Source organism: Pseudoliparis swirei, chromosome 9 (assembly GCF_029220125.1).
Source record: "Pseudoliparis swirei isolate HS2019 ecotype Mariana Trench chromosome 9, NWPU_hadal_v1, whole genome shotgun sequence".
Lineage (NCBI taxonomy): Eukaryota > Metazoa > Chordata > Actinopteri > Perciformes > Liparidae > Pseudoliparis > Pseudoliparis swirei.
Genome location: NC_079396.1, coordinates 9,274,174 through 9,297,665, shown reverse-complemented (window position 1 = coordinate 9,297,665; position 23,492 = coordinate 9,274,174). Strand labels below are relative to the sequence as shown.

Genomic DNA, 23,492 nt, shown 5'->3' with positions numbered 1-23,492 from the left:
GTTTCTTTAATTGATTTACATTGCTTACATTACTTAGCCACATTGACTACAAGTTTGAATTATTCTTAATTGATTAATTCTTACTGAGCACACACTTCCTCCTGAGGTATTTGATGCTTTATCTAAATTATTGGTCATGTTAGATAAAGAAGCGTGTCTGTGTTCGTGTGTGTGTGTCTGAACGCGCGCGCACGTGTTCGAGAGAGAGAGAGAGAGAGAGAGAGAGAGAGAGAGAGAGAGAGAGAGAGAGAGAGAGAGAGAGAGAGAGAGAGAGAGAGAGAACTAGTGGGGAGCGCACTGGGCTGAGTATTCACTCCAGATCTTGAGGCTGTTTCAGCCTCTCGCTGCGTAATGTCTTCTCCACTTTTGAAGCGCGTGTAGCTTCAACTCAGTAACTCTCCATTTATTCCGCGGGGCCGATTGCCTCCAAGACACTCGGACTCTCTGCATGGAGACACGTTGCTGCTGTTGCTGCAACATGAGGGCGCTGTGTTTGAACTTTGCCATCACCTGTCTGTGTCTTCTCCCTTCAGCGGTGAGTGAGAAGTTGCTCAATATAATGCACGCTGTTGTTTAGGCGGCTCCAAGAAATGTTCCGCAGTTCATTTGTTTAATTCCCTCATGTTCTATATCTGCCGCTGTTCATATGTTGCTGCATTGGTGCCCAATCAAATCGTCTTTTTTTCTTTCAATTTTTTCCTGAGGATGTGTTGATTCTGAATCCATCAACGATCAATCAGCGTCAATAATTTCTAATATATCTGAATTCTATTCTGTTGAAAAAAGAAAACGATACATAAGTATAGTATAGACAAATACATAACAATAGTTTGTAGGGATAAGTCGGCAGAAGCAGACAGAGTTGAGAACAAGTTGATTGATCGCTCTGCTGCGAATGTTCTGATCCGATTTCAGCTTCAACTAGAAACTCTTCCATTCAAAAGTTTTCGGCATGCTGTTTCATTGGCTTTTGTTTTGGTGTGATTTGCTTTTATTTATGCAGGCTCAGAATTGAAGCAGGGCTCCAGACTAACTTTTTTTACGAGGAGCACAGTGGCCCCTAACTTAAAATGTTAGGGGCCCAAGCAGAAAATGTAGGGGCGCACACTATAAATCGACTTGCAAAGTTTTCCCATCATTTTTACTGTATTACTGATAAATAATTTGACAATATACAATATTATGCCTGTTTGCCTTCATGAACTGCTATTGAGAGTGTGCTCACCTGTGCGCGCATCGCAGCTGAGCGTTGCGCGTGCCGGCATCGAGCCGAGAAGAGTTGTTGACGGGGGGTTGCTTGTGGACTTTTTCTTTGCGCCGTCCCGATGCGCGCAGACCGGCGTCGGAGCTCTGCAGCGATCGCGATCGACCAATCGATCGCGATCGGCGTATTGAGCACCCCTGCATTTAAACATTAAATAGCCGAGAGTTTTTTTCAGCGTGAGAAATACGATGTGTGGCGGGAGTGCGGGAGTTAAGACCGAAATGCGTGAGTCTCACGCTCAATGCGTGAGACTTGAGAGCCCTGCATTAGGTTTAGGAAGAAAGTACGAACTGATAGTCCGCTTCGCCATTGTTTACAGGAGACACCGCTATGTAAAATCTTTGGATTCGCGTGACAACCCCCAAGACCCGCCTCTTTTCACACATTAGCCTATAACCGTGGTCATCCCCCCCCCCCCCCCCCCCCCCCGCTCTCACACACAGGCCAGCCTTCTTCTTATTCTTCTGTTTTCGTCTCCTTTCTTCTTCTTCTGGAGTTAATGTCGGTTCGCAAACCAGTCATTCAGGCATTACCGCTAACTATAGTGGGCTGAAGTGTAGAACAAGTTTGTCAGCAACAAAAATATTTAATAACAAAACAAAAAAATCTAATTTACTGGTCGCGCATGCGCGAGTTGATGAAAAATTTACTCGCACTGTGTCTAATTTTAGGCGCAAAATGCGACCATTTGGTCGCAGTCTGGAGCCCTGTGAAGACTTGTATCTCATGATGAGAGACTGTCTATAGGGGACTTGATCAAAGCTGAGTCTTCTATTAGATGGGGAAGTCCAGCCAAAAGGGGTCTTCTCCATCCCTCCTAAATACATTTAGGAGGGATGGAGAAGATGTGTTCCACTGCCGTGGTCTGTAATTCTATTTCAGACATAATTGTAACTTAATTGTCTCTCCTGTCTTTCATGTAAATTACTTTGCTGCATGAGCAGCAGATTGCAGCATCTGTAACTTTAACATGAAACTTGTCAGAAGAATATCGGAAACCTTTGTGAGTTTGACAAGTTAAATCGCCCCATCACTTTGTTTTTAAGTGGGGAAAAAGTGACAAGTATCTTTTTAGCCAATTGCAAATATTTTCTCTCAGCCCCTAAAATGCAATTACTGCTCTCATCTCAGTTGTTCTGCTTCTGCAGGTGCCTTTGCACAGGTGTTGTGTGTGCAACCACTGCACTGCTGTTGCTCGGTTGCAGTCACTGTGCTGGCATCTTGACACACAGCCAGCGACATGGCTGTCACACACTGCGCTCCAATTAGGTGAGAACAGCACACCGCTGGAGGTTCAGGCTCGTAACAATATGCCCAGCTGGAGCTCACTTGGTTACAGGAGAAGACAGAGATTGGCACACAGGGCTGTGGTGGTTAGAGTGGTTGTGAGTCCCACCTGTTGGTGACGAATGATGGAGGTGTTCACACAGAAATATGGGGGCGAACAACACAAAACCTCCATCTGCCTTTGACCCATTAGGATGAAGATGGAAATTAAGTGCACAGAACCTTTTGCACAACTCGTCTCAATTCTAGAGGCATAAACAACGTTGACTTGTCCTCCGCACCTCATCCCAATGCTTCCGCTTCAAAATGCTAGTGTGTTGCGAGAGATGATAACATCTATTTTTTTAATTCACCTGCGTATCATTTGTTTAAAGGCATATCGGACTGAGCTCAATATCCTTAAAACTGGTAATCTGGGAACATCCTGATTACTGACACATGCAATGAAGAAAGTGTCACTTCTTTTATGTATTTTAATGCAGTGATATTGTATGAATTAGATATTCAGTCCTGCATCAAGGTGGCATTGAAACAAGGATTGATAGTTTTAACAAGGGAGCGAGAAAGCGCTAAGGAGGACAACCAAATACAAGTGTGTTAAAGGCAACGTGTGTGTGTGTGTGTGCTGCTTGTGGTAGTCCTTGCCTGAAGGGTCTTACCTATTGATCAAAGTCAATGTTAAGACAGTCTCATTCAGAGTACATCAAACCATAATTATATTTTCATTGATTATTTGCTACTTTGTGATGTAGCAAAAGTGGAACTGTCCTTCATTTGCGGTCATCCTGTTTGTTCTGAGGCTATATGTATTATGAATGATATCTTTGAAACTATTTCCGAGTTTTAAAGTACCTCTGATGAATGTGGTTTCTGGCCTGGTTTGAGCTATATGTGTGTATCAAACCGACACAGAACTGTGGACAATACACATTATTTGTCAGTATGATTTGAAGGGGTACATCAGAAATTCCTGAAATCCTTTAAAACTGTCAACCAATTTATCGTAAAATGACAGTAGCACGATTTTGTTGGCCACTGTTGGACCAAGACAAATGGTATCGCTGTGAGAGGCAAGCTCATGAAAGATAAGTTGTACAGATACGGATAAAGTGACATCCCTTCTTACCAAAACATTTTCTTTGTATTCTGTGCTTCAAAATAACAACAACAACAACAATGATTATCAAACATATTTTTTCACTTAAATCTACTTCTGCCGACTATGCAAAGAGGTTAGGTTTATATTTATTCAAGTTTTGAGAGATCTGTCCGTGAGACGTAAGCCTCCGTCCTAAAACAACGAAGCTGAGTGGGATATTGTTTGTGGCATTAATTCAATTTCAATTCAGTTTATTTTGTCGAGCCCAATATCACAAATTACATTTTGCCTCAGAGGGCTTTACAATCTGTACACATACGGAATCCCTGTCTCAGGACCTCACATCGGATCAGGAAAAACTCAACAGTGTAGAAAGTCAACACATCGCCCAAGAATAACGTGTCCCCGTTACTCTGGACAATCCACAGAACACAGTACGTTTTCTTTAACGGAAGGATTCTTTGGTAGACAGTACAAACTAGCACCACAAACAACAAAAACCATTGCCTCCATTGTGTTGAGGCAGTTACAGAAACAGATATTTCCTAACGTAAAGGTTCTCTATAGGGTATTCAGAGCAGTAATGGTTGTCATTGTTTGCGCCGTTAGCTGCGAGCCGCAAGCTTAGCCGGTGCTTTGTGGAGGTTTATACTCTTTTTCAGTTCAGCACATTAACGTTACATAAATATCAAAACCATCGTTAAATGTGAAATTTGCTTTTTGGTGTTTTGTGAGAATTTACCCTTTGGATTGAGAAAAAAGAGCACTTGAATTTGAGGCTTTTCTTAATTTACACTTTGTTCTCCACAGGTCCAAGAAACAGCCAAGCCCTTGGAGTTTCAGAGCCAACAATGGAGAGAGGAAGAAGGAGGGCCAGGAGATGCTTTGGGAGCTGCTTTGAAAGTTAAACATACCTTCAAAGATCTACAGATCATCTCCAGCAAGCAAAAGACAGCTGCTTACGGATCTCTCGGCCCATACGGATGGCCACAGAACTTTTCCCAAGCCCTGGATCAGTATCTTTACCGCCCCCATTCTAAATCCAAACCGTCCCCGAAGACTAAGAAGATCCTGGGCTGGGGCGATTTCTACTTTAACGTGAAGACAGTGAAGTTCAGCCTCCTGGTGACGGGGAAAATCGTCGACCACATCAACGGCACGTTCAGCGTCTACTTCCGCCACAACTCGTCCCGTCTGGGGAACATATCCGTCAGCATCGTCCCACCCTCCAAAGCGGTAGGGTGGGAGGTTTTGGATCCAGCGGCTCAGGGCGTTCACACCAAAAATCCGGTACTGGTTCCGGATCTGACGTCCAAGTTGCAGATCCCACCACCTCAGTCCACCAGCTCGACTCCTGCAGACCATCACAAGCAGCAGCCGGACATGATGATGGTGACGGAACTCAACTGCCGAATCGAATACCAGAGAACCAACCGGTCCAAGAAGACCAAGCCCTGCATGTATGACCCGGGGCAGACCTGCTACTCAGAAAACACCCAGTCCCAGGCAGCCTGGATCTGCGCCAAACCGTTTAAGGTTATATGCATCTTCATCGCCTTCACCGGCACCAATTACAGGCTGGTGCAGAAAGTCTGTCCGGACCACAATTTTCAGACAGAGCAAAACCAGCAGCACTTCGGATGATCAAGTCAGAGATAACAAACACTGACTTTTCATACATCTTTCAAAGTCATGCGTTACATTTTTCTAAATAGGTTTGCGAATTGCCTTGTGTTAATGTGTCAGTGAGTTTAATGAGATGTATAACGCGAGCCTTGTGTTGTCTGAAATTATAATCATCTGACAAAAGCTCCACATTGTCGTGAAAAAAAAAAGCAGCGACTTAATCCACCATATCACTTTGTGTGTATTGTTGTTGTTTTTATATGTATTGACAGAAGTGAAGATTTGAAATACATACATCTTTAGAGACAACATTATCCAAACTATGGACTTCAAGTGCTTTTTTGTTGTTTTTACTATAAAATGAACAACTTGCCCGTTTATTGTACAGACTGATAAGATAATAATAATAATAATAATGCATTTCATTTTTATCGCACTCTTCCTTCAAAGAATCTCAGAGTGCCAGATATCTCTTCTTCAAAGACCTGACGCAGAGTGGGATCGAACAGATGATTTACTGTTGCAGAGACTTTTATCAGTGGCACAAAGTACACATGTTTGTGTACTTTGGGCTTTCCTTCCGTACAGATTTGACTTTCACCCTTTGCGCCTCTCAAAGCTTTCTGTTTTCCCAGCACTCAGCTGTCACAGATATGCTTTCTCTGTCACTACGGCAAACAATACGGGTGAGTACATTATGCATTTACTAAAGAGTAATAAATTAAATGTACGCCTATATACACTTGTATCTGTGTTGGAAGATCCTAAGAGTTGTCGACACGAAATCCCTTCTCACTGATAACTAGTTCAGTTTGTCAACCCAGGTAACCTCAACCACAAAAGACATGTGTGCTCTGTGTTTTGTGTTTTTAATTTGTCACCTTTTTTGTCTGATAACTGTGATTATTGCAGGCCATCAAATAAGACTGCTGCTGTTTGTCCCAGAATATTTATATTTGAAGGAAGGTTGACTTTACAGTCTGCCCTTTGTGCAAGACCTAATTTACTCAAAGCTTAGAAAACACAATGAACACATTAGATAAAAGGAGACTTGCTTCAACATAATCAGCCTTTTAAGCCAAAGGAATAGTTACATAACTATCACGCAGCTCCACGCTGCTTGAAACAAACAAAACCCTGATAAATAAGTCACTGCCTGTGTGGCCAGCCACATATCACTTTTCATGTCCAAGGTTTTCCATAACCGCTCCACTGAATAGCACGCTTGTTTATTTCGCTGCCTTTCATTTAATGGATTGTTTAGAACATCAAAAGGCACATTATTCTAACTCCCGTGTTTCCAAATCCCCGGTGCAAAGTATTACAATTTAGAGTGATGAAAGTGTGTTTTGCACAGGCTCACTCTTCCTGAGGTTTTCAAAAGACACCAAAGGAGTAATCCTGGAAAACAACAACAAAACGTCTCGGAAACCTTTACACTGCACAGACTGTTCACAACAATGGAGAGTTAAATACAATGAAGGTGTTTTTTTTTAAACTACACTGAGTCGTTAAACAAAGCAGTAAGTTGTCAGAAGTATAGCCCCATCTCTCCAGGGTCTTGCCAAACAGAGAAGTTTTGCAACTCCTGTGGACATTTAGTTGTTGACCATGATAATGTTGTGTGTCTACCCACCGGCCCCGTGAAGCCCCTCTTCCTCAGGGCTTCAGGATGTCTGGGCCGAGAGGGGCAGGTCACAGCGGAGTCATGCAGGCGAGGCCTCAGCAGCGCGGGCGAGTGGACGGGCCAGGAGAACCTGGCCCAGGACGACCCGGAGATGTGGAGCCTCCTGCAGCAGGAGAAGGACAGGCAGTGTCGGGGGCTGGAGCTCATAGCATCAGAGGTAACGAGGAGAGATGTTCAGTGTTTCATGATCCGTTCGATATTACATACACTCATAATGTCCCTTTCAATAACGACACGGGTTTGGAAGCATTTCTTATTTGTAAGAAGGAGGGGAGCCATGATGATGTATGAGCAATGGATTAAGTGTCCGGAAGGAGGATGAGGGATGTGGGTCGAAGGATGAAGGGTTGTGGGTTAAGGGTATGGATCAGGGTTGTTGGAAGTTGGTCCGGTATCGGCCGGAGGGGAGCCGTCTCTGATCGAGCTCTAATCCCCTAGTGGTTTAGTCAGCCACGAGTCGTCAGAGCATCTGCAAGTCACCAGAGATGTAGTTTCTAGAATGTTGTTTTCTTCAGAGTTCAGAGATTTTCTTTGCATCTAAATCAGTGATTCTCTCGAAGTTGAAGCCGGAGGACAAGAAGAGAGTTCTCATGCTACTACTTTGCGGCAATTATCAATCCACAGAGCTATCAATTGCATTGACATCTAAAATGTGTGGGGAAGTCGCTGTAGCAGACTGACTCCCAATGAAGAGCCACCATTTCTTTTGTTCAGGACAAAGTGATCCCATTCGGTTCCCTCACTGAATTGTGCCATTGAACTCCACATTTTAAGTTGAGATAGAGGAGGAGGGTCGATGATGTGTGTGTGTGTGTGTGTGTATTGAGGTGGTGTTTTGAAATGTCATGAAGAGAGTTGTCCCATGGGGGACTGGGTTTGAATCCCACTGGAATGATTGAGGGATCCCAGAACAGTGACAGGTTTAGTATAATAACAAGGCTGAGGAGGCCAGAGAGGGAGACAGAGAGAGAAGATGAGCAGAAGTGAGAGTGGGAAGAAAAAAGACAGACTGAGACGGGGAGAAAAATTAATTTATATTCATTTCCTTTCCTGCAGCTTTTCTGCATCAATCCCACACGGATTCAAAATTGAATTCCTCCACATTTCTCTTTTAATTTGAATATGTCACATCTAATACTTTATTATTTTTAGATGAACTAATATGGTTAGCAGTTTCCCGAAAAGACTGATATGAACATTTTGAAAGATTTATTTAACCAATTCAACAGATTGAAAAATCTTTGGTTTATCATCCGTTGACTCTAGGACGTGCCTTATTGTTGTTATAATTGGTTTAGTTAAAGTAAATTAAATACTGGGTATGGAATATTTGGACTGTTGTTGTACTGTGTCGCTGGGCCTTGCTGGAAAAGAGCAGGAGTCACCCTTCGTCAGGTAAAAAAAAAGGTTGTATTGTATATGGATGGTGACAGTGTTCTGAATATTTAAGCATGCTATATGCAGTACATATACGCTGTACATATCTTTTACAATCAACACTTGAAATAATGAAGACACCTGCAAATGACAAGGTAGTGAATACACACACACACACACACACACCCACGTACAATGTGGCTGTGGATCTTGACACTGTGCTTGTTTGTCCTGTCAGAACTTCTGCAGCCGTGCAGCACTCGAGGCTCAGGGCTCCTGTCTGAACAACAAATACTCTGAAGGATACCCAGGACAAAGGTAACGGCACAGACAATGCAATTTCCAAAATAAATTGTTAAAATTGTTAAACAATTTTAAAGATTTTCAAAAGCCCAAATGAATTCAATTCAAAATTAAATTTTGAAAGATTGAATTATATGGCAATTTTACTCCCCCAAACTAGAATGTATGTGATGCAATTAATCATGATGCGATACAGTACTGGGGAACACACTACACTGTTATGCATACAATATGAAACGGACATAATAGAATACAATACTGTGAAGTATAATATGGTACAATATAATTCAGATCAGTTTATTTTGAATCACCTGTTTCGTAACAGCTGTTGCTTTCATATTCTATATTTTGAGGAGTTGAAAATTAAATTGAGATTTTTGGTATCATCTGTTTTATATCACAAATTACAAATTTGCCTCAAAGGGCTTTACAATCTGTACACATACGACATCCCTCTCCCAGGACCTCATATCGGATCAGGAAAAACTCCCAAGAAATAGAAAAAAAACCTTTACACAATACACAATACAATTTGTAACGATAGAATAGGTAATGATAGAATACGTAACGATACAATAGGTAACGATACAATACGTAACAATACAATACGTAACAATACAATACGTAACAATACAATACGGGGCGACTATGTGTCAGTGGCGACTATGGGTCAGTGGTTAGCAGGTCTGTCTTTCAATCAGGGGGTTGGAGGTTCAATCCCCGCCCTAGTCGATGTGTCCTTGAGCAAGACACTTAACCCTGAATTGCTCCCTGTAGTTGCATCTACAGTGTATGAATGTAACAGGATTGTAAGTCGCTTTGGATAAAGGCGTCAGCTAAATGACATGTAATGTAACGATACTAGGCTATACGTAACAATATAATACATAACGATACTATACGTAACGATAGTATACGTAACTATACAATAATACAATATGTAACGATATGATACAATACGTAATAATACAACATGATAAGATTTTCAATAAATGCCTATTATTTTTCTCAGGTACTATGGAGGTGCAGAGATCGTTGACAAGATTGAGCTGCTGTGCCAGAAGCGAGCACTCTTCGCATTTGGTCTGGACCCAAATCTGTGGGGCATCAACGTCCAGCCGTACTCTGGATCTCCCGCTAACTTTGCAGCCTACACATCTGTACTGAAGCCCCATGACCGCATCATGGGCCTCGATCTGCCAGACGGGGGACAGTGAGTGAGCTTGTATTCAGATAGAAACAATACATAATAAGTTAAAAGGTAGAGTGTGTAGCATTTAGGGCGATCCATTGGCAGAATTGGAATTTAGTATGAATATGTATTTTTTATGCAAATTCAACTAAAAATGAGAATAGTTATATTGTTGTTACAATAGATGAGCCGTATATATTTATATATATATATATATATATATATACACTACCGTTCAAAAGTTTGGGATCACTTAGAAATGTCCTTATTTTTCAAAGAAAAGCATTGTTTTTTTCAATGAAGATAACATTAAATCAATCAGAAATACACTCTCTACATTGTTAATGTGGTAAATGACTATTCTAGGTGGAAACGTCTTGTTTCTAATGAAATATCTCCAGAGGTGTATAGAGGCCCATTTCCATCAACTATCACTCCAGTGTTCTAATGGTACATTGTGTTTGCTAATCGCCTTAGAAGACTAATGGATGATTAGAAAACCCTTGAAAACCCTTGTGCAATTATGTTAGCACAGCTGAAAACTGTTTTGCTGATGAGAGAAGCTATACAACTGGCCTTCCTTTGAGCTAGTTGATTATCTGGAGCATCACATTTGTGGGTTCGATAAGACTCTCAAAATGGCCAGAAAAAAAGAACTTTCATGTGAAATTCGCCAGTCTATTCTTGTTCTTAGAAATGATGGCTATTCCATGCGAGAAATTGCAAAGAAACTGAAAATGTCCTACAGCGGTGTGTACTACTCCTTCAGAGAACAGCACAAACGGGCTCTAACCAGAGCAGAAAGAGAAGTGGGAGGCCCCGTGCACAACTCAGCAAGCAGACAAGTACATTAGAGTCTCTAGATTGAGAAATAGACGCCTCACAGGTCCTCAACTGGCAGCTTCTTTAAATGGTACCCAAAACGCCAGTGTCAACGCCGACAGTGAAGAGGCGACTCGGGATGCTGGCCTTTAGGCAGAGTGGCAAAGAAAAGCCATATCTGAGACTGGCCAATAAAATAAAAGATTGGTATGGGCAAAAGAACACAGGCATTGGACAGAGGAAGATTGGATAAAGGTGTTATGGACAGATGAATCCAAGTTTGAGGTGTTTGGATCACACAGAAGAACATTTGTGAGACGCAGAACAGGTGAAAAGATGCTGGAAGAGTGCCTGACACCATCTGTCAAGCATGGTGGAGGTAATGTGATGGTCTGGGGCTGCTTTGGTGCTGGTAAAGTGGGAGATTTGTACCAGGTAAAAGGGATTTTAAATAAGGAAGGCTATCACTCCATTTTGCAACGCCATGCCATACCCTGTGGGCAGCGCTTGATTGGAGCCAATTTCCTCCTCCAACAGGACAATGACCCAAAGCACACCTCCACATTGTGCAAGAACTATTGAGGGAAGAAGCAGGCAGCTGGTATGCTGTCTGTAATGGAGTGGCCAGCACAGTCACCAGATCTCAACCCCATTGAGCTGTTGTGGGAGCAGCTTGACCGTATGGTCCGCAAGAAGTGCCCATCAAGCCAATCCAACTTGTGGCAGGTGCTTCAGGAAGCGTGGGGTGACATTTCAACAGATTACCTCAACAAATTAACAGCTAGAATGCCAAAGGTCTGCAATGCTGTAATTGCTGCAAAAGGAGCATTCGTTGACGAAAGCAAAGTTTGAAGAAAAAAATTAATACTTCAAATACAAATCATTATTTCTAACCTTGTCAATGTCTTGACTATATTTTCTTTACATTTTGCAACTCATTTGATAAATAAAAGTGTGAGTTTTCATGGAAAACACGAAATTGTCTGGGTGATCCCAAACTTTTGAACGGTAGCTGCTCCTGAACGCATCATCTCACTCTTCCGGTAAGCTCTGGTTGCCAGCTCAACAGCGAGCATGACTTCTTCTTCTCTCCCTCCCGCTCCCTCTTGCTCAGTGTGTCTCATGTATAGTTATCCCCCTGCCTCCCTTAATGATAACGATACATGCAACAAGTGTAGTTTATTTGCTAGGTTGGAGGCAGGTCTAAGTGGGTTAGATGCACGGCTCCGCGCTATCGAAGCTCAGACAGCTATGCTAGTTAGCCCGCCCTCTCCCGTAGTCGGCGCGGAGCTACAGTCAGCTGTTAGCTGTGCCCCGGCGGTAACCGTGCAGCCGGATGGTTGGGTAACTGTTCGCAGGAGTAGTAAGTCTACACAGAAGCCCGCTGTGCACCAACCACTTCACGTTTCGAACCAGTTTTCCCTGCTCAGCGACACACCCGCTGAGGAACACACCCTGGTTATCGGGAGCTCTATAGTCAGGAACGTGAAAATAGCGAAGCCACGGACCAGAGTCGTGTGCCTCCCGGGGGCCAGAGCGGGCGACGTGGAGTCTTGTTTGAAGCTGCTGGCTAAGGATAAGCGGAGATACAGTCAGATTGTAATACACGCCGGTGGTAATGACGCCCGAGCCCGTCGGTCGGAAGTCACTAAAATTAATGTGGAATCCGTGTGTGCTTATGCCAAGACGTTGTCGGACACCGTAATTTTCTCTGGCCCTCTCCCAAATTTGCAGACAGACGAATTGTATAGCCGAATGTCGTCTTTCAACCGCTGGCTGTCGAGGTGGTGCCCAGCGAATAATGTGGGCTACGTAGACAACTGGAAGACTTTCTGGGGAAAACCTGATCTGATGAGGAGAGACGGCATTCATCCCACGTTGGACGGAGCGTCTCATTTCTGCGAATATGACCAAGTTGATCACCGGACTTAATCTATGACAACCCAGGGTTCAGATCAGGAACCGGGAGCAGAGTTGTAGTTTAACACCCTTCTCTGCTCTTCCATTCGAGCAGTTACCCACCCTTGACTTTAGAGTAGAGACTGTGTCTGTTCCACGGCCACTTCAATTAAATAAATCAAAAGTAAGCAGAAGAGGAGTCGTACACAATAACCTTATACAAGTTAACACAATTATTTCAGCAGTGCAACAAAATAGGTCTATTAAATGTGGTCTCCTAAATATTCGATCTCTGTCATCTAAAGCTGTGTTACTGAATGATTTAATATCAGATAATCACATTGATTTATGTTGCCTAACTGAAACCTGGCTGAGCCATGAAGAATATGTCTGCCTGAATGAATCGACTCCTCCAAGTCATATTAATACTCACATTCCTCGAGGCACCGGTCGAGGAGGTGGAGTAGCAGCCATCTTTGAATCGAGCCTATTAATTAATCCTCAACCAAAATTACACTACACCTCATTTGAAAGCCTTGTTCTTAGTCTTTCACATCCAACCTGGAAAACACTACAGCCAATTCGATTTGTGATTCTGTACCGCCACCAGGTCCATATTCAGAGTTTATATCTGAATTCTCAGAATTTATATCAAGTTTGGTTCTTAAAACCGATAAAGTTATTATTGTTGGAGATTTTAATATCCATGTGGATGTTGATAATGATTGCCTTAGTGCTGCATTCATCTCCTTGTTGGACTCGATTGGCTTCTGTCAGAGAGTACAGAAACCCACTCACAGCTTTGGCCACACGCTTGATCTTGTTCTTACTTATGGCGTTGACATTGAGCATTTGAACGACTACCCACAGAATCCTCTTCTGTCAGACCACAACCTCATAACTTTTGAATTTATACTACCGGAGTGTACTCCGTTAGTCAAAAGTTTCTACACTAGATGTCTAACTGATAGTGCTGTAGCTAAATTTAAAGAAGCGATTCCTTCTGTATTTGATTCGATACCACGTCTCAATATAACAGAGGACTCCTGGTCTAACTTTAGTCCGTCCCAGATTGATCATCTTGTTGACAGTGCCATAGGCTCTCTGAGAATGACACTGGACTCGATAGCCCCTCTGAAGAAGAAGACAGTGAGGAAGAGGAGGTTTGCTCCCTGGTATACCCCTCAGACCCGCAGACTGAAGCAAACGTCACGAAAGCTTGAACGCATATGGCGTCGAACTAATCTCGAAGAATCCCGCTTAGTTTGGCGAGATAGTCTTAAAACATATAAGAAGGCCCTCCGTAATGCCAGAGCAGCCTATTACTCATCAATAATAGAAAAATAAAACAACCCCAGGTTTCTCTTCAGCACTGTAGCCAGGCTGACAGAGAGTCACAGCTCTGTGGAGCCGAGCATTCCTATAAACCTTAGTGGTAATGACTTTATGAACTTCTTTAATGAAAAGATTTTAACTATTAGGGACAAGATTAATAATCTCTGCCCATAACCAGTGCCAATCTGTCCTCAAGTGGAATGGCCTTGGAAACCGCTGTATGCCCTGGTGTATATTTGAGGATTTTCTCCTATCAACCGTGACCAATTATTTTCAACGGTTTCTACTTGAACACGTCTACCTGTCTCTTGGACCCCATCCCGACGAGGCTGCTTAAAGACGTTTTGCCTTTAATTGGCGGCTCTCTATTAGATATTATCAATGTGTCTCTGCTAACAGGCCACGTACCACACTCCTTCAAGGTGGCTGTTATTAAACCTCTCCTGAAGAAGCCCACTCTGGATCCAGAGGTATTGGCTAACTACAGACCGATCTCTAACCTCCCTTCCTCTCCAAGATCCTTGAGAAAGTGGTCGCAAATCAGTTGTGCGACTTTCTACATCATAATAGTTTATTTGAGAAATTTCAATCAGGATTTAGAAAACACCACAGCACCGAGACGGCACTGGTGAAAATTACAAATGACCTCTTAATGGCAGCAGATAAAGGACTCTCTCTGTCCTGGTCTTGTTAGACCTTAGTGCTGCATTCGACACCATTGACCATGACATCCTGTTACAGAGACTGGAGCAGTCGATTGGCATTTCAGGCACGGCACTAATTTGGTTTAAATCCTATTTATCAGATCGATCTCAGTTTGTATTTGTAAACGATGACGCCGATAACCACCAACGTTAATCACGGAGTTCCACAAGGTTCTGTGCTTGGACCAATTTTATTTACCTTATACATGCTTCCTTTGGGCAATATTATCAGGAAACACTCCATAAACTTTCATTGTTATGCAGATGACACTCAACTATATATCGATAAAACCAGAGGAGAGCAACCAACTCTGTAAAATTCAAGCATGTCTTAAAGACATAAAAACATGGATGACCTGCAACTTCTTGATGTTAAACTCAGACCAAACCAAGTAATTTTAATCGGCCCTGAGCACCTCAGAGATCAATTATCTGGTGATGTGGATTCTGTAGACGGCATTGCCCTGGCATCCAACACCACTGTAAAGAATCTTGGCGTTATCTTTGATCGGGACTTGTCCTTTAACTCCCACGTAAAGCAAATCTCAAGGACTGCATTCTTTCATCTACGTAATATTTCAAAAATCAGGCACATCTTGTCTCAAAAGATGCAGAAAAATTGGTTCACGTTCGTTACTTGAGACTGGATTACTGCAACTCCTTATTAGCAGGCTGCTCTAATAAATCTCTTAGGTCCCTCCAGTTGATCCAGAATGCTGCAGCTCGTGTTCTCACTAAAACTAAGAAAAGAGATCACATCACTCCTGCACTAGCTGCTCTGCACTGGCTCCCAGTAAAATCAAGAATCACTTTTAAAATTCTTCTCTTAACCTACAAAGCCTTGATTGGTGATGCTCCATCATATCTTAAGGAGCTTGTCGTACCATATTGCCCCACTAGAGAGCTACGCTCACTAAATGCGGGACTACTTGTAGTTCCTAGAGTCTTAAAAAGTAGAATGGGAGCCAGAGCCTTTAGTTATCAAGCTCCTCTTTATGGAACCAGCTTCCAATTTCAGTCCGGGAGGCAGACACAGTCACCTCGTTTAAGAGTAGACTTAAGACCTTCCTCTTTGACAGAGTTTATAGTTAGGGCTGAATCAGGTTTGCCCTGGTCCAGCCCCTTGATATGCTGCTATAGGCTTATAGCTGCCGGGGACGTTTTAGGATGCACTGAGTACCTATCTCCTCTTTTTCTCTCCTTAAGGATGAATTTTCATCTCTCAATCACACGTTACTAACTCTGCTTTCTCCCCGGAAGTCCTTTTGACTTTACGTCTCATGGGGTCATCGGACCCTATGAGACGGCATAGATCCTATCTGCCTGATGGATCGTCTGGGTCGTGGAATTCCTGCTCATGACTACGCCACTGTCCTGTTGAGACCTCGCCCACTCCTCCTCCCCACCGCCATCTGCCTGATGGATCGTGGAGGTCTCCATCGTGGAATATGCCTACTATGAACTATTCATACACTCTGTCATATTCATTGAATGTATTTTAACTCTAAATCTGTCCTTCTGTACACATTACATCTATTGCATCTGTCCATCCTAGGAGAGGGATCCTCCTCTGTTGCTCTCCTGCAGGTTTCTTCCCTTTTTTTCCCCCCTGAAGGGTTATTTGGGAGTTTTTCCTGGTCCGATGTGAAGTTTTGGGGCAGGGATGTCTATGTGTACAGATTGTAAAGCACTCCGAGACAAATTTGTAATTTGTGAAATTGGGCTATACAAATAAACTGAATTGAATTGAATTAGTGTATATACAGAACTGCCAAACCAAATCCTATCTCTTGATAGGGCCCTTGGTGTTTTTATCAGCCTCGGGTTCTTCGCCCTTCGATGTTTTTATGGGACTTAAGGTCAAGAGGAATTAGTGTAAATGACTAAATGTTAGTCACATAGACTGGAGTTGTCACAATATATCACCCTCTTAGAAATGAAAACATCTTATTTTGTTTCTATTTGAACCTACCACAGAAGTATAGGAGGTGTAAATAAAGATTCTACTGCAGGCTATATAGTACCTTATAGAATGAATGCCGATTTGCAACTTTTATATGACGGAGACTAACGCGTATGATGGCTGGCTGGGAATTAGGAGGACAGTAAATTAGAAGGATTTCAACAAATGTTCACAAATAATTTAGATTATTTTGCATACGACAATAGGTTGAGCAATACACCGAGTGGCCCAAGCATTTTGCTTCTTAAAAGTAAGACAATAATAAAAAGGAAGATCTAGTCTTCACATTGAATTATATTTACATACAAGCAGCAACTAAAAATGAACTTCCATTAAATAAATAATACTGGCCGTATGCATGGTCAGAATATGTTCACAATGTTTCAGAAGAACTCTCTGAACTTGTGACACGCAATTAATTTCTCTTTTCTTTTTTTTTCCGACTCCCCCTCAGCCTTACCCACGGCTACATGACAGACACCAAGAGAATCTCAGCCACCTCCATCTACTTTGAATCGATGCCTTACAAGCTGGATGTGAGTAATTCGGTTGACTTTTTGTAAATAGGAATTACATTTAAAATCATAACTGTTAAATAATCTGTGAGGAAAACTGTTAATCTAGTTACAAAAAACTCAAGTTTGACTAGCGTGTGTGACTCTTTCCTCCATCCTCCTGCATTATCTCAGCCCAAAACAGGTCTGATAGATTATGACGAGCTGGAGAAGACGGCCCGACTTTTCAGACCCAAACTCATTATAGCAGGAACCAGCGCCTACGCTCGCCTCATCGACTACCCTCGCATGAAGAAGGTACCTCTTATATCAGCAATTATGTCCACTAGTACATTTTAATAGCCCATACCTCCATAAAAAAATTTTTTAACTCTATTTTAAACTTTAAGAATAGCCAAATATAAGGGCAACTAAAATGGGAAACTCAAAATAAGTTATAGGAAAGACAAATGAGTATATATGTACAATGAAATGACGTGTGTTTCAGCTGTGTGTGGAGCTTAATGCCTACCTGCTGGCAGACATGGCTCATATCAGCGGCCTGGTGGCAACAGGAGCTGTTCCCTCTCCTTTCCAGCACGCTGACCTGGTCACCTCCACTACCCATAAGACCTTGCGTGGAGCGAGGTGAGGGGTTGGACGTTGTGTGTGAATGATTTTTGCAATGGTCACAGAATACTGATTAATGCGAGTCAGGTCATGGTATTAAAATTGTTACGGTCGGTGTTCTCAAGAAACAAATTAACACAAGCAGCGAATTCATTATGTAGAACAATGACCCACTGGCAGCGAGGCTGGTATATGTAGTGAATGATTTGGGAAGGGAGAAACAGGTGAGCAGAAGGTCAAGTGAATGCACGTCTAACGATGGACAGGTGAAACTAATCAGGGGGAAGCAGACGATGAAAACTGACGGGAAGCACAAAGGCAGCAGGTGAAGTGATCTGCAATGAGAGGAGAGTAACACAATGAACACTGGAGAAGAACGAACAAGCTGAACCCAGGAGCAGGGCCGAGCAGGACCAAGGACGTGTTTTATCATGACACCGGATGTGGCGTGAAACTGTGTGGCTTTGTATTGTACGCAAGACACACCTATTATGGAGGACTTAAAATGTCTTAACCCTTGTGTTGCCTTAGGGTCATTTTGACCCGAATCAATATTACACCCTCCCCCCGCCTTAGGATTAATTTGACCCCATTCAATGTTTAATGTCGGTGTTCTTTCGGTAGTCAACAAACAAACATAAAGTGCCTCACACTTAAACTTGGAAAACAATATTAATTCTAATAATTTTCTGGAGGTTTTAATTGCTGGCGTCAAATTGAACCCAAAGGGTAAAATATGTTAGTAAATATAAAGGTAACAGGAGGGTGAAACATTGAATCGGGTCAAAATGACCCAAAGGCGGGGGGAGGGTGTAATATTGATTCGGGTCAAAATGACCCTAAGGCAACACAAGGGTTAAGTAGAAATAAATACATGCATGAATAAATACAGGAATAAATAAAGAAATGAAGAAGGACACATAAATAGAGACATAAATAAATGAAGAAATACAGAAATGTAGAAATAGATTTATTTAATGATGTCCTGTTTAGGTATAACTTATATTTATTCCTGTATTTCTTTATTCATACATTTATTTAAGCATTTATTCCTGTATTCATTCATTCATTTATTTATACTTAAGTGATTTTAAGTCCTTCATAACCTTTAAGCAGAAGCATTTGTCTTTTGTCAGACGAAACATTTTAAAGGGAAATTTCAAGTTGAGTGCATTTGGGTTTCTCTCTCCAGGGCTGGTCTGATCTTCTACCGGAAAGGTGTGCGGTCTGTGGATAAGAAAGGTCGGGAGGTGACCTACGACCTCCAGGACAGGGTGAACTTTGCCGTGTTCCCGTCACTTCAGGGAGGACCACACAACCACGCCATTGCAGGCGTGGCCGTCGCCCTCAAACAGGTCCAGATATCAACATGAATCATCAGTGTTTAACAATAGCCAGCAAAATAAAAATGAGTCAGATCATTCTTTGGGAAAACACTGCAGAACATTTTCAACACCAACTAAAAATTCAGCAGCTTCAGACGGGTCATCTGGAGTGTCCTGATTTGGTCTTTCTCGTTACCCATGCAGCATCACTTCTGTCTCTGCAGGCTTCTACTCCCATGTTCAAACAGTACATTGCTCAAGTGCTGCTGAATGCCAAGTCCATGGCTAACGCTCTGCTGAAGAAAGGCTACACGCTGGTGTCAGGTACCGAGGGAGCTGAAGGGTGTTTGTCTGGATGTGTGGTTCCTTATGCTAAATATGAATTCAAATAGAAAAGTGAAAACATCATCATTGTTTATATGGTGGTTTGAGAGGAGAGGGAGAAATCATTTATATTACCGACAGACACATTATCAACTGAGCAAAAACAGTCAATCTCTCCTCTTCCACCACCACTCCCTCCTCTCAGGTGGAACAGACAACCACCTGGCCTTGGTTGACCTTCGACCCAACGGAATGGATGGGGCTCGAGCTGAGAAGGTTCTGGAGCTGGTGTCCATCACCGCCAACAAGAACACCTGCCCTGGAGACAAGAGCGCTCTCACTCCCGGAGGACTCAGGCTCGGTACTCAGATGAGTAGATGTGAAGCTTGGACAGGATGTATTGTTATCTGGTTATTGTTGGTGAAGAGTTGCAAGGAAAGAGGTTGTTTCGGACCGAATCTGTCAACCAGTCAGTCTTGCTACTCATATGATATTGGACCCTTTGTTCTCCCTCTGTGTGACCTGTCGCTCTTTGCTTTAGTCTGGCTGTATGGTTTGTCTGTCTGCTCGTCGGTCCACCTGTCAGCATGTGTCCCTCTTTACCTCGCCTTAATATGTATTAATAATACTGTTTTCTTACAGGAACTCCGGCTCTAACCTCCAGACAGTTCAAGGAGGCAGACTTTGAAAAGGTTGTGGAGTTTTTTGATGAAGGGATTCAGATCGCACTCGATGTGAAAAAGAAGACTGGTAAGAGTGTGGGCTTTTATATGGTGTTAGAGTTTAGACACACCATGATGAAATATTGTTTGGTGAGAAGGCTTTCCAATGCTTTGTGACCAGAGATAATGTGTTCAAAGGGGTCATGATGATGTGCTTCGGAGGGAAGACATTTAAAAGTACAAAATTTAAGTTTTAAGTTTAGGTTTAATGTTTTTTTATGTTCACATTTTTCCATATTCATATATTTTATTTTACTAAAATATCCAGTCAGTTTCCAGTTTTCTCGGCGCACCTGTCTAATACAACTGTCAGGCAAAAATTCCTACCATAATGAAGGTTATAATATTTAACTGCATGATCCTTTTGAAGGATGTAGTTTGTGCTAATGTTAAATTGTATTGCATAATGTATAGAGGTCCTGGTATTTAGCCTCCACACACTGATATAACGGGGTGTATACAAAAAAATAGAAAACATAATGTTCAGTCTAGCCCAATAATCTTTTTACAGTCCCTAATCGACAGGGATGAGCCATTTTCAAAGCACTAGATGATATTTTAAAATATATTTTATAGTTACATTATTACTCCTTCTCCTAACAGGGAATCTGGCCAGCTTCAAGTCCTTCCTGCTGGAGGACCAAGAGACGGTGTCACGCATCGCAGGGCTCCGCCAGCGGGTGGAGCTATTTGCAAGACCCTTCCCCATGCCAGGATTCACTGACCACTAATAAGTAACACATCACACAGAAAGGCACTTCCCATTGTATTACTCCTCTAATGTAATAGCCTTTTGATGACGCTGCCATGGAAACAAGCGTTGTTTCAAGACAGATTGACTTGAGCTGTCAAGGGCCATTTATGCACACGGTACATTTCCATGCCAACAATCGAAATTATCCGCCAAATAACACAAATAATCTAATATGATGTCTCAAAGCCGGATGATTAAAAAGTCACACAACCATTTCCAGGTTAGGCAGATAAACTGTAATCGTGTAATAATGGATTTTATGATAACTCCGTCTTGAGAGGCTCGATAAACAGATATTGAATAATGTTATAACGCAATAGTTTTTAAAAGATAAAATAAGTCATCATAGAAAAAGGTATACTTGTTGACAAATACTAACTGCATCCAACTCGTAAATTACAAACCATTTATAAAAGGTTGATACGAAATGCTAAATGTTACTAAAGTGTTACCTAATGTCATTTACATTTTATTAGCAGGTTTTGTTCTATTAGCGACCCATTTAGTGTCAACAATTTATTCCAATTAACCATTTACTACATAGATCTGCAAAGTTCGTATAGGCCGCATTGGGAAATCATATTTGAACCTACTAGATATGAAAATGATTTGTTTTGTGCATGTGATGATGAGGTTGATAACGGTGATGCTTTCCATTAAGACTGTTTCTATTAGCCTGAAACGGTTGCACAGCAACGTACATTATCCTGCAAGTAATACATTAGCAGCTGCTGCGCTCGCTCTTATACGTTCCCCTCTTCAGCCGAGGAGGGCCATAAGTGTTTAAGGTATTTGGCTTTTGTCAATAAGCAGTACTTAGAGCTCGTACCAACGCCAGGCGTTGTCCCAGGCTGGGAAACGTGCAGTAGCTGTGTGAGGAGTTGAACCTGAGCTCGATTCAAACCCACAACAACACAAACTAATTGGGGAAACAGCACAAACTATGTTCTTAGGCTTTTTTTGGTAAAACATACTATATCTGCATATATTTGTGAATATAGTACAATGTACATGTTAGTGATCTTCTTCATTGCAATAAAAAAAAGAATCCTCAATGTTTATGTTTGTTGCATTTTCTAACAGCGCTCTGTTGTCACTTGCACCGGTCGTATGCATACATGCTGTCACGCACATGCATGTCTTAGATGATTTATGTTTGAGGGTCAATGGAGGGAGGAGACTTGCCAGAGGACATAAACATTGATCTTTGTCAAACTGATGGCATTTCCTCTGACTTCCTCTCACTGTCAACTTCAGGGAACAGTCCAGTAAAAGAAAAGAAAAGCTGATCTTTTCTGCAGGAAGAGCCGGAGCGTCACGCCCTAAAAAAAAATTTCAAAACCATTTGATTTGTTCTCAAGGAGCTTCAGACACTTTGATTTGAACACTGAAGGCTTCCCGTCTGGAGAGTTGGTCTGATTTTCTATGTAAATGACTTTTTTTTATGATGTTAAAACTAACTTCCTCGCATGAGAACCAATAACCAGACTGAACCTGCAAACAGAGACAGACAGGCGGTCGAGGTGAGACCATCTTCACTTCATGTCACCCTGTTAGCCCACATTACTAAGTGCTAATAAACAGATAGTTCATTGTACACGAGGCGAGATGAGAGCATGATGAAACCCCAGAGTCCTTCACTGTCCTCACAATGACTTCAGAATGTGCACTTCCATTGATCGAAACACGTTCTCTCCCACTGTTTCTCAAATGGCTGCAGTCAGAGCTTTGTACTCAGACAGATAAAAAGAGAGTCTTCCTCTTTCTTTCACTGCGAGATGAGACGTTGTAATGATTCTTTATTCTGAAAGGACAGTTTCCTCTGAGACACAAAGCCTTTCATGAAGCAGCACTAAAGCGAGTTTAGCAGCATGACTTGCTGCTGCTGCCTGATGAAGCACTTCTTCTTATATGTATCTGATGAACACTGATGAATTATTTGGTTGTTGGTTATTTCTTGAGTTTGGGCCAGAGGAATGTGTCCCCTCCACAGAGACCGGCCAGCTGAATCCCAGGTCAAAGGTGACGGAAGCTCTCACAACTCTGTCGTCAGAAAACACATTGAAACAACACAAGGACACACACACGCACACATGTACACACACACACACACACACACAGCATCACAACGCAAATAACAGCTCATCTGCTCATCCCTGTGCCTGCTTCTCATGATCTGACAACTCCTTTAACGCAATGTGTGTGTGTATGTGTGTGTAGGGGTGTGTGTGTGTGAGTGTGCATGTGCATAATGTGCTTGGATTTACTGTGAGGTGTTTTAAATATATTTGTGGGAAGTAATATACTCCCTTATGCTCCATTGTCAGTCTCTAGACATCTCCTTATTACTGAACCTTTCGGTATTTAAAAGTCGGGTCATTTTTTGATGTTCGCTTTCTTCTCTCTTCATTAGCTCTTTTTGTTGTTTCACAGGGAGGAAAGCGATGAATGCGACCTCAGAGAGACGGAAGGGTGGTCTGAAGGTTTCTTAAGAGGATGAAACACGAGTCTCACCTTCACTTAACAAAGCCCAAATCCTGTACGAATTTAAGGGTTTGTGTTAAATGTATCCTTCAGAAGCAGCACAGGTGTTACTGAGGAAGTTAAGGAGGACAAATATGGGAGGGATAAATACTGTATGTCAACATTTAATATGTGAAGTCTCAACATATACAATATCCAGGC

The 23,492-nt window shown here is 42.2% G+C and overlaps 2 protein-coding genes across 2 annotated transcripts; both read left to right on the top strand.

Moving 5' to 3' along the window:
• The first annotated feature begins 333 nt into the window (after window positions 1-333).
• LOC130199621 (neurexophilin-2-like) lies at window positions 334-5,679 on the top strand. The gene is made up of 2 exons (XM_056423293.1): window positions 334-535; window positions 4,461-5,679. The coding sequence occupies exons 1-2, from the start codon at window positions 449-451 to the stop codon at window positions 5,292-5,294; spliced, it is 921 nt and encodes a 306-aa protein (XP_056279268.1). The 5' UTR covers window positions 334-448; the 3' UTR covers window positions 5,295-5,679.
• A 106-nt stretch (window positions 5,680-5,785) lies between these two features.
• Window positions 5,786-21,866, top strand: LOC130199620 (serine hydroxymethyltransferase, mitochondrial-like). Its single transcript, XM_056423292.1, has 12 exons — window positions 5,786-5,962; window positions 6,926-7,120; window positions 8,579-8,658; window positions 9,656-9,856; window positions 17,013-17,094; window positions 17,248-17,370; window positions 17,561-17,700; window positions 18,875-19,037; window positions 19,232-19,331; window positions 19,537-19,692; window positions 19,974-20,081; window positions 20,657-21,866. The coding sequence occupies exons 1-12, from the start codon at window positions 5,786-5,788 to the stop codon at window positions 20,782-20,784; spliced, it is 1,653 nt and encodes a 550-aa protein (XP_056279267.1). The 3' UTR covers window positions 20,785-21,866.
• The last annotated feature ends 1,626 nt before the right edge of the window (window positions 21,867-23,492 follow it).